General features: G+C 52.7%; 1 protein-coding gene across 2 annotated transcripts in view; it reads left to right on the top strand.

The window, feature by feature from the left end:
* Positions 1-12594, top strand: part of PRDM5 (PR/SET domain 5) — an 83769-nt gene that overhangs the window by 36114 nt on the left and 35061 nt on the right. Inside the window, exons 5-10 of one of the 2 annotated variants that reach the window (XM_037036305.1) lie at positions 931-1105; positions 2209-2289; positions 2507-2628; positions 5096-5175; positions 7003-7087; positions 8285-8442. In XM_037036305.1, coding sequence (XP_036892200.1) covers positions 931-1105; positions 2209-2289; positions 2507-2628; positions 5096-5175; positions 7003-7087; positions 8285-8442 — 701 coding nt within the window. Of the gene's footprint in view, positions 1-930; positions 1106-2208; positions 2302-2506; positions 2629-5095; positions 5176-7002; positions 7088-8284; positions 8443-12594 lie in introns of both variants that reach the window. The other variant, XM_037036304.1, reaches the window with a different exon arrangement.

Raw genomic sequence — 12594 nt, 5'->3', positions numbered from 1 at the left:
TTTAAAACACATGATTTAGGTACTTAGAATGCTGCTAGTTTTGTTTTAGACTTTGGAGTTTTTGTTAACCAAACCCAAAACGAAACCACCAATTCACCAGCAAAAGAAACAAAGAAAACCAGCCAGATGTCCAAAGATGGAGAGTTTTGTTAAATCAGTTATGGTACCTTCATTTAAGGTTTTTTTTCATTTTTCCATTTTATATGGAACAAAAGAGCAGCAGGCAACGCTGCGTGTAGCGTGTGACCGTGAGCGTGGCTGCTTGTGGACCACGTGTGAGACACGGGTGTGCAGAGCCCACGCCTTCGCCCTCACGGGATTGTCGGTCACATTTATCTTCTCCACATTCTCTGCGTTCCCCAAATCTAATCTCGTGTGATCATCATCCGATCACGTGAACGCACACGTGGGGACGCTGGGCAGAGCTGTTCCCGAGGGTCCGACCAACTGGCGGCGGTGGACCGCCTCTGCTGTGTCCTGAGCCTGCTCTGTGTGTGGGTCACCTTCCTGGAGAAGGGACGTCCCCCTCGGTGGTTCGGCACAGTTTTTCTCGTCTGGATTTGTCTCTCTGTGCGGCGAACCGTGACCTTGAGACGACCCATTTCAGGGAACACTTCTGTTTTCCAATTCTGTAATTGTGGTATAATAGCTCTTTGACGTGAACAGCTAGACGTGAACAGGGAGAATTGAAAATTGTTGACTTTGTAATGATTTGGTAGAACCCAAGTGAAATGATTAAAAAAACAATGCATTTCTCTCTAGTAACACTTCCCACTATTTTTCATGGATAACACTATTAATATTGGTAGAGATTATAAGTCTCTTCAGTGCTGGTGCCATTAAACAGAATTAATGGGATTTTAAAATGAGGGGGAACTGATCAGTGCTTGGGGCTTCCGTCCGATAAGCCCGCTTCTTCTTCACGGGCAGACTGCCGTGGCTGTGACGAGGACCACGCCTGTCCGCAGTGCGAGTCCAGCTTCACTAGCGAGGAGGTCCTGGCCGAGCACCTTCTCAGCCTGCACCAGACGCCCGGCGAGGAGGAGGAGTCCACGTGCCAGGGCTGCGGGAAGACGTTCCCGGTGAAGCAGGCCTTGCAGAGACAGTGCGTACCCAGAGGGCGGCTTTGGAGCTCTGAGCCGGCCTCCCTCCCACTTGGGTCCCGACCTGCATGCGTGTGAGTGCGTGTGTGTGCGCGTGTGAGAGGCGGGGACAGAGCGGGGAGTTCAAGCGTTCCAATGTCACTGCCATCAGCTCATCCTTTCTTCGTTCAGGAGGGTGGGTGACTTTGGAAACATTCTGGTTGGGAATTGAACAAGCAAACAGTGCTGATGCGCATCCGTCCTTTGTCCACTTCCTAACAGTAAATCATTGGATCACCCGCTGGAATTAGATATGCAAAATGCAGCGAGTGCTTTGAGGCCGGAGGGCAGGTGCCAGCTGTCTGCACGCCTTCCCTCTGAGAGCAGCCCAGGAACAGTGTGAGGGCCGGAGCGGGCCCAGAGCAGAGAGTGCGGGGCCAGCACGGGAGGGAGTGGTGTTTGCTTCCCAGCGCCTTTGGGGGAGTCATTCGGAGAAATGTGCAAGGATATGAGCGCCCTTTGCCACTTCATTCGTCTATTAACATAAATTTATTCCTTGACTGAAGCAGCTTACAGTGCTGTCAGTTATTAAAAGTGAGAAAGTGGATACATGTATTTGCAAACTTGTATTTTTAACAGAATGTCACTTTGCATACGAGCAAGACATCTTTAACAGAGACTTCATGTTTCATTTTTTTCTTAGTCATTAACGTAAAATTCTGAAATTTGCCACATTTGAAATATGCCACATTTCATGGGAAGACTATTGCCATATGTTGTATACATCCATTTTGGCTTAGATGAAATTCGAGATGAAAAATTTCTGCTCAAAACTTAAACTGAAATATGTTAAACTTTTATGATAGCAAGAGATTACACATTTGGAAATTCTGTTATAAGCGCTTTGAAAAAAACAAGGGCTACACACTTTAAAGCTGCCTTCCAGTCAGCTTTTATTGAATTTAGTGTTATCTGTTCCACACTAAAGACATTTTTGCTAAAATCTCCAAGGGCACAAGACAGAATGGGAAAAGCGACCACACAACTTTATTCGAAACAGGTATTTTCGTAAGTTTTTATCTTGGACTTGCGGTTTTTGTTGCTCGTCTTTTCCGTTTCCCCTCAGTGTTCTTCAGTGTCCTGCGAAAAGCAGTCTGAAGGATTCTTCCAGAAGTTTCCAGTGCTCTGTCTGTGACTCCCCTTTCAGGTCGGTGTCCAGATTTGTGTCTGGGTGGGCTGAGGGCTGTCACAGGGCAGTGGGTCATTTCGGGGTGCCCACGTTCAGGGTCTTCGTGAGTTAGTATCGTGGGCTCCAGAACTGAGCCAATTTCCCCCCACCTGCCCAGGTGACACATGCAGGGGCCCCGAGCGTGTGCTGGGGGTGTGCTCACAGCTCCTCCCCCGGCCCTTCCCCTGTCCCGCAGTTGCGAACAGCACCAGGAACCCTGCCGGAGCAGAGCCAGGTTCGTGTGCAAGGCTGGCAGCTGCGGGAAGAGGCTGAGGAGCAGGGACGCCCTGAGAAGACACCAGGAGAACGTCCACGCCGGTGAGGAGTCCCGGGCGCGGCGGCGGTCTGCCATTGTCTCTGTGGAGTGGAGGGCGGGTCTCTCCCTCTCGGAGCGCAGGGACGTGGGTGCTGGCGGTGGCCGTTTCCCGTCACCTGCCACTGTCTCCTTGTTGATTTCAGCAGAATTGTCATTTTCCCGTCCGAGTTCATTGAGACCGGAAACCCGCACCGGAGTCCAGCTGGGCTTGGTGGCCCTACACACTAGGAGTTAACATTTCTGAGTGGTGGTTGGCTAGGCTTCACCCTGCCACGTGCTCCCTTTAGCAGACTGGGACTACTCAGTGGTGCCCTCTGCCTTCGTGTGTGCACGGGAGAGTTCTGTGTTTAAGGCCTTGACTTCTCTCTGTTGGGGAACATTGCCGACTACATTTGAGATGGGAGTTGGTGAGTAAAGCAGGTCCTGTTAGAGTCCTTTCCGTCCTGTGAGAGATCCTGTTAGCAGATCCCAGCTGGATGAACGAGGGATCCACCGTGAAGCGGGCCTGTCACTTAGGTGTCGGCTGCTCCGTGCCCAGCAGGGCGTTGGTCCAGGGACGGAATCCACTGCGCCTCCGCGGAGCGGGGCAGGTGGCGGCCTTGCTAGGCCAACTTCCCTCCCCGGATCCTGTCCTGGAAGGAGGCGGAGGTCCACGGGGCCCCTCTTTGGTACCCGCACTTTCCTCATGTGCTTCCTGTCACCCTTGGCTTCCAGGAAGAGGGTGGAATGGTCTTTCCAGACACGAGGGGCCTGGTTGTCTCTTTTCCCATCCTGAGCCTGTCATTCGGGAGACAGGGGTCACAGTGTCAGCCTCAGTCCCCCATGGTGTCCTTAGATGCTGAGGTCCTAGACGGTGGTATGAGCGTGTGTACTGGCCCCCCCTTGGCACCCGACCTGGGCCACACAGTAGGTGTGAGTGCTCAGTGAGAGCACAGGTGGGAGAAGGAACGGCCTCACAGAACAGCTGGGGTGGCGCCCATTGCACAGACTCCTTCCCCTTGGAGCAACGTGGCTGACTGAAGGGAGCTGGCATTTTTTTCTTTTTTTTTATTGTCATTCTAGTACAGTTGTCTCCCACTACCGACCTTCCCTCACCCCACTATCCCCACCTCCCACCCTCAGTCCTTCCCCACTTTGGCTTTGTCCACGTTCCTGGAAGACCCTTCCCCATCCGTGCTCACTGTTCTTGGGCCTTCCCTGGGCTGGCGAAGGCATGCCTGGCTTTTCGTTAGACCTGTTTCCATAGACTTTTGAAAAGCTATTGTGTTTGAAATGCTGTTCTTAATTTTCTCCATCTTGGTCTGTAACGTATTATAACAAATCTTTCTTGTCATTTGTAACGTTCACTCTGCTGAACTAAGTGAAAAGCCAGATGCTCGGGGAAACTGTCTCTGGAAACTTGGGTGCCCGTGCGCACGACGGGGCATGTGGTCTTCAGGCTGTCTTACATAAGCATCATTTCTTTGAGGCTTCTTGTAATTGGCCTTGGATATTGTCATATTACTCATTCAGGAAACTCATGGTGATTCTGTAGGAAATGGTTTGCAATATGAAGTTTTTACTTTGCCATGCTGTGGGCCGTGTAAAACGTGGAGCTTTCTGTCTGCAGGCAAAGGTTGCTATGCCCACCTCCTGCTGGGGCTGGCTCACAGGCTGTCTCATTCCCCGCCTCTCTCTGGCTCCCCCTCCTCTGTGACTCTACGGATCCTTGGAGGAAAGAACAGTCCATATTCTGAAGCAGAGCAGTGTTCCCCCTCAGGGCTGTCGAATCCTTTACTAGAAAGGCAAGTATTCCAGGAAAGAGAAGGTCTTGCTGCTTCTGCCGCGGACGATGACGAATGGTCCTTGCGAGTTCTTTGGGTTGAAGATGCTGAGAAGAGAGAAACTGAATTTTTAAATAAGCACCACGTTTTTCCATAGAAACTGTACATGTGGTGGACAGGTTTTCAGACCGGCTTCTAGAAGCATGCATAGCCCACCTGGGGCTGAAACTCGCAGTAACTAAGTGACTGGGTATCTACACTGTCCCGCTGTTAATGAACCTGCCTTTGTAAGTACTGAGTTCCTACCAGATGGACCTGAACACAGGAAAAGTAAAGTAGGATAAAGGGTAGTTTTGGCTTGGTAGGGGCTGTTGTCCCTTGAACTTAGGTGCTGATAGGGAGGCGAGAACCTCCACGTCACCCAGCGGGAAACAGAGAGAGGGGGCTCATTCCCCACTCCCCACCTCTGTCCTTGGTTCAGGTTCTTGGATGCTACCTGTGAGGGTTCGTGTTCCCGGGAGACGGCGTCGGTCTGTATGCACGGGTGGGCCGTCGTAAACTGTCCCCACACTTCTTCTCAGAGGAGCCAGGACCCCAGGTCTCGAGTGAGGAGTGGAAGGTGTGAGCAGGGGAGACGCAGAAACCCTGCCTCTGGAGCCCGCTCTGTTCTCCCCTAAATCGCGATGGCCTTCGGTTTCTGTCGTAGGAGATCCGAAGAAAAAGCTCGTCTGTTCGGTGTGCAATAAGAAGTGTTCTTCAGCCTCCAGCCTGCAGGAGCATAGGAAGGTCAGTGAGATACGGGGGCAGGCTCATCAGAGTGGAAGGTGTTTTAGAGTCGCTCACGGAGTCTGCCACGGACATCTACGTGGATTTCTTTATATTGCAAAGGCACGGCTTGTCATGAGCTTAAATGCAAACAAACGCAGTCTAACGTGCGAGACTCATCGCAGAAGAGTGGGTTCTTCCAAAGACTGTTTTGAATTACTGTTCAGAATTGGTAGCAATGGTTCTCGGATGCAGCGTCCTGTCTGCTGAGTCCTCACATACGAGCCCCATGGGTTGCTGGTAGTTCAGACCTTGGTAGATCGATCTCTGTCCTGCCTGGGGGTGGCAGAGCACAGCAGCTAAGTGGTCCCTGCGGGATATCAATGACCGACCGAGGAGCTCAGTGTGGCGTTTCCTCCGCGACAGCGGAGCTCCCCTCACAGCCTTTCTGAAGCCACAGGCAGCTGTGACTGACCTCGTCTAGCTGGGGACATCTAATGTCTAATAGAGGTTGGTTGCAGTATTTTCGATTGCCAGTAGGTGGTGCTCTAAGATGATGCCAAATTACATTTCCAGCCAGTGTTGCAATAAGATACACAACTATCCTTCTAGAAAATTATTTAATTTGGGGCTTGTTACCCTCCCTATCAATTTAGTGCAGTGGACATTTTATGAAATGCACGTTACTTGGCATCAGGAATAAATAAATAGCGTTGCTTATCATTTTCACTTTATATCTGATTGTTTTGTTAAGACTTTTAAGATTTTTTAAGACTTTGAAAAATAGCTTTGGCCTAAATTTTCCACAGTAAATAAGATGCCAAAATGCTTTTGTGCACAGTAAATACTTTTATTTTATAATCTGGGGATTAAACGTTTAAAAATGTTTCATGTCTCAGAAACCATGAGCATTAAGAAGTAAACAAATGTGATTATTATTCTGCAGTATTTTAACAGTTTCCACTTTATATATGCATTAATAGTTCTTACATTTCACAAGCTAGTAAAAGCCCAGCATTAAAATGAAAATGAAGTGAATGTGGCTGAGGAGGTGCCCCCTCCTCTGCAGAGGATCTGGTTGTCAGAAAGGTGGTGTGATGTGTGGGAGAAACACAGGCCTGGAGAACACATGTCTGCTCTCACCGTCCGTACGGTAACTGTCCAGAGGGCGTGTCCGGCCTGGGCCTCAGTGAGGCTGTCTGCTGGGGAAGGGGCTGCCTCTCAGGCGTCTCAGGCCAGGGTCGTCCTTCTGTGCCAGGCAGTGCTTGCCCTGTGGCTGCCTGGTGGACCCCACCCTGCTTTCTGAGGGGCCTCAGAGGTCTCTGGACTCCACCCCCCTCCCCCGGTCAGATGAGATGCCCCTGGTCTAGGGGTGGAAGCCAGACTCGTGGAGTGGCATCTTCCTGCTTCTGCCTCGTTTCTCTGCCTTTCCCCAGCTTTTCACAACTGAGTTTACAGAGTCTTGCAGGGTCGGCTCTGCCCAAAGCAGAGGGCGGGTCAGCAGCCTCCCACCTGCCGTGTGGCTGGGCACAACGAAGAGTTAATATAACATACTAGTGTAATTTATTTACAGGAGGGTAGATTTAATACGAACTACATAGGTCAGCAGTATTACAGGTTTAAGCAGTGTACACTCCTATGTGCTTCTGATGGCATGTTCTCACTAGGTGACGATGCCCCCTGCAATTTCAGTTGGTATGGGATAGAATGAGTACATCGAGGCTGAGTGATAACATACAGTTTGGTTATTGCAGCAGCAGCTGTCTGCACGCTTATACTTGTGTTTGCGCTCTGTGTAACTTATTTGGCTTTGACAGTTGGTGTAACTGTCAGTTTAACCTTTTGCAGATTCACGAGATATTTCAGTGTCAAGAATGCATGAAGAAATTTATCTCAGCGAATCAGCTGAAACGTCACATGATCACTCACTCAGGTAAATACACTTGTTTTATTCATGTGGGAATCCGGACAGACACTCCCCTGTCGCTGTGAGGAGCTCGGAGCAGGAGCCCTGGCCATTAGCTTTGGCCCAGCCTGCTGCCCCTGCCGGGTGAGTGCGGACGAGCTACGTAACTTCCCCAGACCTCAGTCAGTTCGCACAGTGAAGGCGGCTGGACCGCATGTCTTCGGAGATCTTCAAAGCCACCGTTTAATCTGTCCCTCAGTCCTTCTCAAGCCTCGGTGTCTGTGCTGCTCTTCCTGTGTGGGGTGGGCTCCTTTGCGTCGGGGTGGCTGTGCAGGTGGCAGCTCAGAACCTGGCACTCCAGTGGGGGGCCCGACGCTGAGCAGCAAGGCAGCGGTTCTGCACAGCGCCTGCGCCTCGGCGGGGCTTCGGCCTTCGGACCGCAGCGCTGACGAACCTCAGTGGGAGGCGCAGATGCGGTTCGAGACGCTTACGTTTTTAAAGCCATAGAGTCACCTTAAGCAAGTTTGCCTCATAAATAGGTCTGTTACACAGATTTAAAAAAAATCAGCTCTGAAAATAACTTTTGCTTTAGAAAGTCTCTTTCTAGAGTTTAGGGTGTCTATGGGAGGCCGTTAGAGCCACGGTGGTTTTGAACATCCCCCGTTTGGAGATGGAGGTACTTTGGCAGGTGTACGTAGGAGATCGGGAACGCGCACCCTTCAGGTGTGCTCCGTCGGAGCAAAGGGTATTTTTTTACCTCGTTGTCAGCATTCCACAGACACCATGTCCCGGTGGGTTTCACACGCCCACCTGAGGGGGCAGTTTCTGCACAGATGTGGGATCCCCGCCCGTGTGCGCTCCGCTGGGCGGAGCCGGAGGCAGGCGTGTCCCCGCTGTCCATTACCACCGGGCCACTCCTGACTTTGGAGCTGGGGCCGATACACACGCCTATCAGCAGGGTTTTCTTTCAGAATCAGGGTTTCTTCACAGACTTTAAATCTCTGTGTCCGAGCTGCGGTAGACATTTAAAAGAGCAAACCTGCCGTTTGATCACGAACAGACTCTGTGTCGGCGCAGACGGATCGGGCAGCAGATTTTGTTGAGTCGTGCGGGTCACGCGTTAGCCGAGGTGTCCGTGAGAAGTTTCAGGAGGCGAGGCTGTTTCTGTTTTCATCCTTCCCTCCGTGTGGATCACACGAGACCGTCTCCACTCATTTCCCACAGAGAAACGGCCCTATAAGTGTGAGGTTTGTAACAAGTCCTTCAAGAGGCTCGACCAGGTGGGCGCCCACAAAGCCATCCACAGCGAGGACAAGCCTTACAAGTGCAAGCTCTGCGGGAAGGGCTTTGCCCACAGGAACGTTTACAAGAACCACAAGAAGGTAAACACTTGTTGTGCGGTTGCTCGTGTTTCCTGCCGATTTGCTGGCGTGATTTCCAGTGGTTTGTCTTTTAAAGGAGGTTCTGCACATCTGGCGCAGGCCGTCCCTGGGACAACTGGAGAAGCTCTTATGGCGATTTCTCCCCCCCTTGGGCCGTGTCCGTGGGACTCTGTTTCCATGTTCCATTCTCTGGGGAAGCCGCTGTCCCCACAGGCAAACTCATCCGCCCCAAGACTGGTACTAACTGTGCAGTCTTTGTTCTCCCCCATCTTTCTGTGACTGTGCGCATGCCCGCGCATCTTCCCTCTCTGAAATGCTCGTCTCGGCAGGGCCCTCGTGGTCTCCCTGCTGGGTCTCCCCCCGGTTTCTCTGGGCGTGGGGGCCCCTCCCCGGGGGTCCTAGGCACTCTGACCGGACCACTTCTCTGTCCCCTGTGCCGACTGCAAACGCCACTTTGCTGTCTGCTCTGCACTGATCGATTTCAAGTGATGTATTTTCTTAACCCCAAGCTTCAGGCGCCCGTTTACGACTGCATATCTGGCAGGTCGTTGGGCGTCTTTCTGACCCCGTGAGTGAACCGCGTCCCAGAATGACCTTTCGTCCTTTCCGCTCCAGACGGCCTCTTCTGAAGTTTCCTATTTCTGCTAATGACCGAAGCCTAGCATGGCCCCTGCGTCTCTGTAGTCTAAGCCCCCATTGGACGTCAGAAGGCAGTTCTCAAAGGTCCTCCCTCTGCACAGTCTCACTGCCGTCACGGTCACGCGTTGCCGTCCTGCCCTGGGGGTCGCTCATCACCATCCCACTCATGCCCGTCACTCCCCGCTCCCGTCCCCCTGCCAGGTAAATGACCTGGAGCACACCTGGCATGTCCCGCATGGGCTCCTGGGGTCTTAGCGGATTCCCGAAGCCGAGGGCAGTCGTGGTGTCTGCGCCTCGCCACCCAGGTCCCCGCACCCTGACCTCAGTGAGCTTCTGCAGCTCCCCGGGCTTCAGTCGCTGCGTCACCACCCCTGACACAATCGGACACTCGTCCTCCTTCGGTGTGACCTCTCTAACGTCCCCCTTCCTCTTTTCCGATGGGACTCTCGTCACGTTGTCATCCTGCAGTCTTCTCTGTTGACCTTTGTTGTGTTTTGTGTTAGTTTTGTCTTACCCATTTTGGGTCTAGAATGTGTAATATTTGAATCAAATTCACAGAGCGTGTCCCACGAGACTGGGCACCTCAGAATCGTGTATTCAAACCTGTTTGTGATGCAGTGAATAGTTGCTTCTTGACGGTGGTTGATAGAGGCTGGTGCCAAGTAACGTGTACACACTGACTTCCTTTCACGTGACTGGTCACTTTCACTGACTGGTGACTTACTTCCGACTCCCCAGAACCTTGGGCGCTAGGAGTCTGCCCTTGGCCTGAGGCTTCACCAGTGACGTAACGGCCAGCTCACATGTGTTTTGTGGGTTGTATGTGTTGTGTAGTGTGTTTTCCCAATAAAGGGAGAAGAAGAAGTGAAAAGAGGAAAGGAAGTGTTCAGAAGACCACAAGGAAATAAAAGTGCATTTGTGGCATTTACTGAATGAAAGTCCACATGTGAGTGGACACACAGAGTTCAAACCTGTGTTGTTCAGTGGTCACCTGTGGTTATTTTGATATTTTTGTGGAAATTTTTCAAAGATACCTTTTCTGAAATCATTTAAAAAGTTCTGATGTCAGCCTCAGTCTAAAAAGAAAAAAATGCAGATTTACCAAAGATCAAGCAGGCTTGATTGCGGGGGTCTCAGATCTCTGCCAACTTCCTCGCCATTGCTGCCATCCACCCAGCGCGGCCTCGTGTGCTCAGGGCAGCAGCCCCACCCCACCCCCCAGCCCGCCGCTCCAGAACCACTTCACTGTCACTCTCCTGTGGCCGGTTTCCTGCTCGGTCTCTAGAACTCGCTGGCCCTCTCTTTGATGAAACTGGTCGACCCACACAGATGAGATTTTCACGTTTAGGCGAGGGTTCTGTGCCACGTGGGAGCCTGGCCCAGGCTCTTTGCAGCACCTCCTTCCGGCCGTAGGTCACAGGAGAGCTCCATCCACGTGTCGGGAGGGGCCGAAACCGCAGTGCCCCTCGTTTCCAAAGTGGGGGGTGCACGCCGCCCCCGCCGCAGACCGGTGAGCTGCTCCCTGGGCCGTGGGCCCAGTGCACGTGCCAGGGCTTTGGGAGGGAGACTGTCTGAGAGAGTTCCAGGGCCACGTGAGAGGGGCAGGCCAGCTTTTCTCCTGTCGTTCAGTAGCGGCCAGTGAGGAAATGGAAAAGTTAGGGATGTGTAAGGAAAGCAGGAAAAAAACAGTGTGAGTCAGACGGAGCCTCATCGCCTAGCACGGCCCGAGGCTGCTAGTGTGAACCCGTGAGCTCTTTTTGGCTTTTGATTATGCGCCCTCTGCATTTTTATTGTGCTTAGTTGATTTATTTGGGGGGTTGAAATGTTACACCCCCAAATCAGGGGGCCAAATGTTAACATAATATTTAGATTTGCTGGGGAAGGGAGCATCACCTTTCACTGCGATGCTGACAATTCATAGTGAGATTCGGAGGAGGTACTTCTGTTTCTGAAACCGGGTTCCGGGCTCCACCCTCTTGCCGGTCACACGGTCAACGTCGGTCCTCCTGCCCCCTGACCCTTCCTGGGGCTGCCTGCCCTGGTCCGTCGTTGCGGTGGAGAAGCCAGGCAAAGCGAGGGGGCGCTGGACCCGACTGTACTCAGGTTCCGTAAATGACGACTGGAGAGGCGTCTCAGAGCCAGAGGCAGACATGTCTCGATTCATCCTCACTCTCCGCTTTATTCCCTCTCACACTGGATGCAGAGCAAAACCGGGGTGAGGGGGAACCGCCTCCCACAGGCCGGACGACGGGGCGGACTGAACCAGCTGGGACTCGGGGGCTGGCGGGGTGCACTCGGTGGTGGAGGGCGCACAGGGCTCCGGTCCTGATGCTGTGGCGAACCAGCTCCGGGGGACAGAGGTGTGTCTAGTCCAATCAAAGCCCCTTTTTCTCGACCCTTTAATAGCCTCCCAGAGGTGAACTTTTAGAGGCCGGTTGGGACCTCTGGTCCCACGGGAGTACTTCCAGGGGGCCTCCGGTGGTGACGTGTCCTGCAGTGGTCTGGGTGGAGAGCACTTTGGGGGTCTTGTGATGAGTTTAGGGGGCCATGAGTAGCCTCTAAACATCACACAGAAAACCTAAGGGGGAGTCATTGAGTGAAATGATGTGTCTGTGTGTGTGTTGGATTTTCGTTACAGAATGTGTGTCTTTCATCCTGGTCAAGCAGGTGGGGACAGAGTGCAGACCAGGCAAGCCTCTCTCTAAATAGATCCAGTGGATGAGGTTCTAATGCTACAATATGCGGCAGGAGGTTTGCAAAGTAAGAAACCAAAGAAAGGCCCCTGACCATCTCTCAGGAAGGCGCTGGGGCCCGCTTTCTGCTCCAGCTTGGCATCAGGTTCCTCGTCTCCTTGAACGCTGCCGCAGGAGTAGTGAGTGGTCCTTCATGGGGCCGGCTGTGCAGAGTCACCTCTGTAGGCTGGACACACAGGACAACGCAGTGTGTTACCTGGACCGTTGGTGAAGAGGCACATTATTGCCGTTTCCATACACTCCAAGAGCTTCGTGGAGCAGGAGAGGAGAAACCTGTGGGGCTGGTGGTTAACCCGCAGCAGCCAGCGCAGAGGCAGGCCTGTGAGCCCCCGGGCAGTGCCCGCAGCCTCCATGGTTGGGACTTCAAGGTCTCCATGCAGGGCAGGAGAGGGGATGGTCCCTAACGGGGGTCCAAAGTGCTGTCTGGGAGGAAGACTTCTGCAAATCTGAGGTTACCCTTCTGTGAGCAAATCCATATTGCCCTCACAAGGGTTCGCCTCAGGCCCGGGGGGTCTCAGCAGCTGGCTCCGGGGGTGACGGCTTTGCACCAAGGGAGTCGTCTCTTCGAGGCAGCGCTGGGGTTGGGCTTGGCCACATGGGGCTCTGATTCTGTAAGAATGTCACCCAAATTTCGTCATCGTAATTCTCCCTATTGAACACATTGCCTCTTCCTGGACTGAGCGTAAAGAAGCGGGTTCCTTCCAAATCCCTCCAGTTCCCGCTCATTCAGTGAGAAGGAGCCCAGTGAAGAAGCTAGCTG

This window comes from Sturnira hondurensis, unplaced genomic scaffold (genome assembly GCF_014824575.4).
Source record: "Sturnira hondurensis isolate 20B ecotype Veracruz unplaced genomic scaffold, ASM1482457v3 Scaffold0022766, whole genome shotgun sequence".
Taxonomy (NCBI): Eukaryota; Metazoa; Chordata; class Mammalia; order Chiroptera; family Phyllostomidae; genus Sturnira; species Sturnira hondurensis.
The sequence above is the reverse complement of the archived record's forward strand: the minus strand, read 5'-3'. Positions and strand labels throughout refer to the sequence as shown.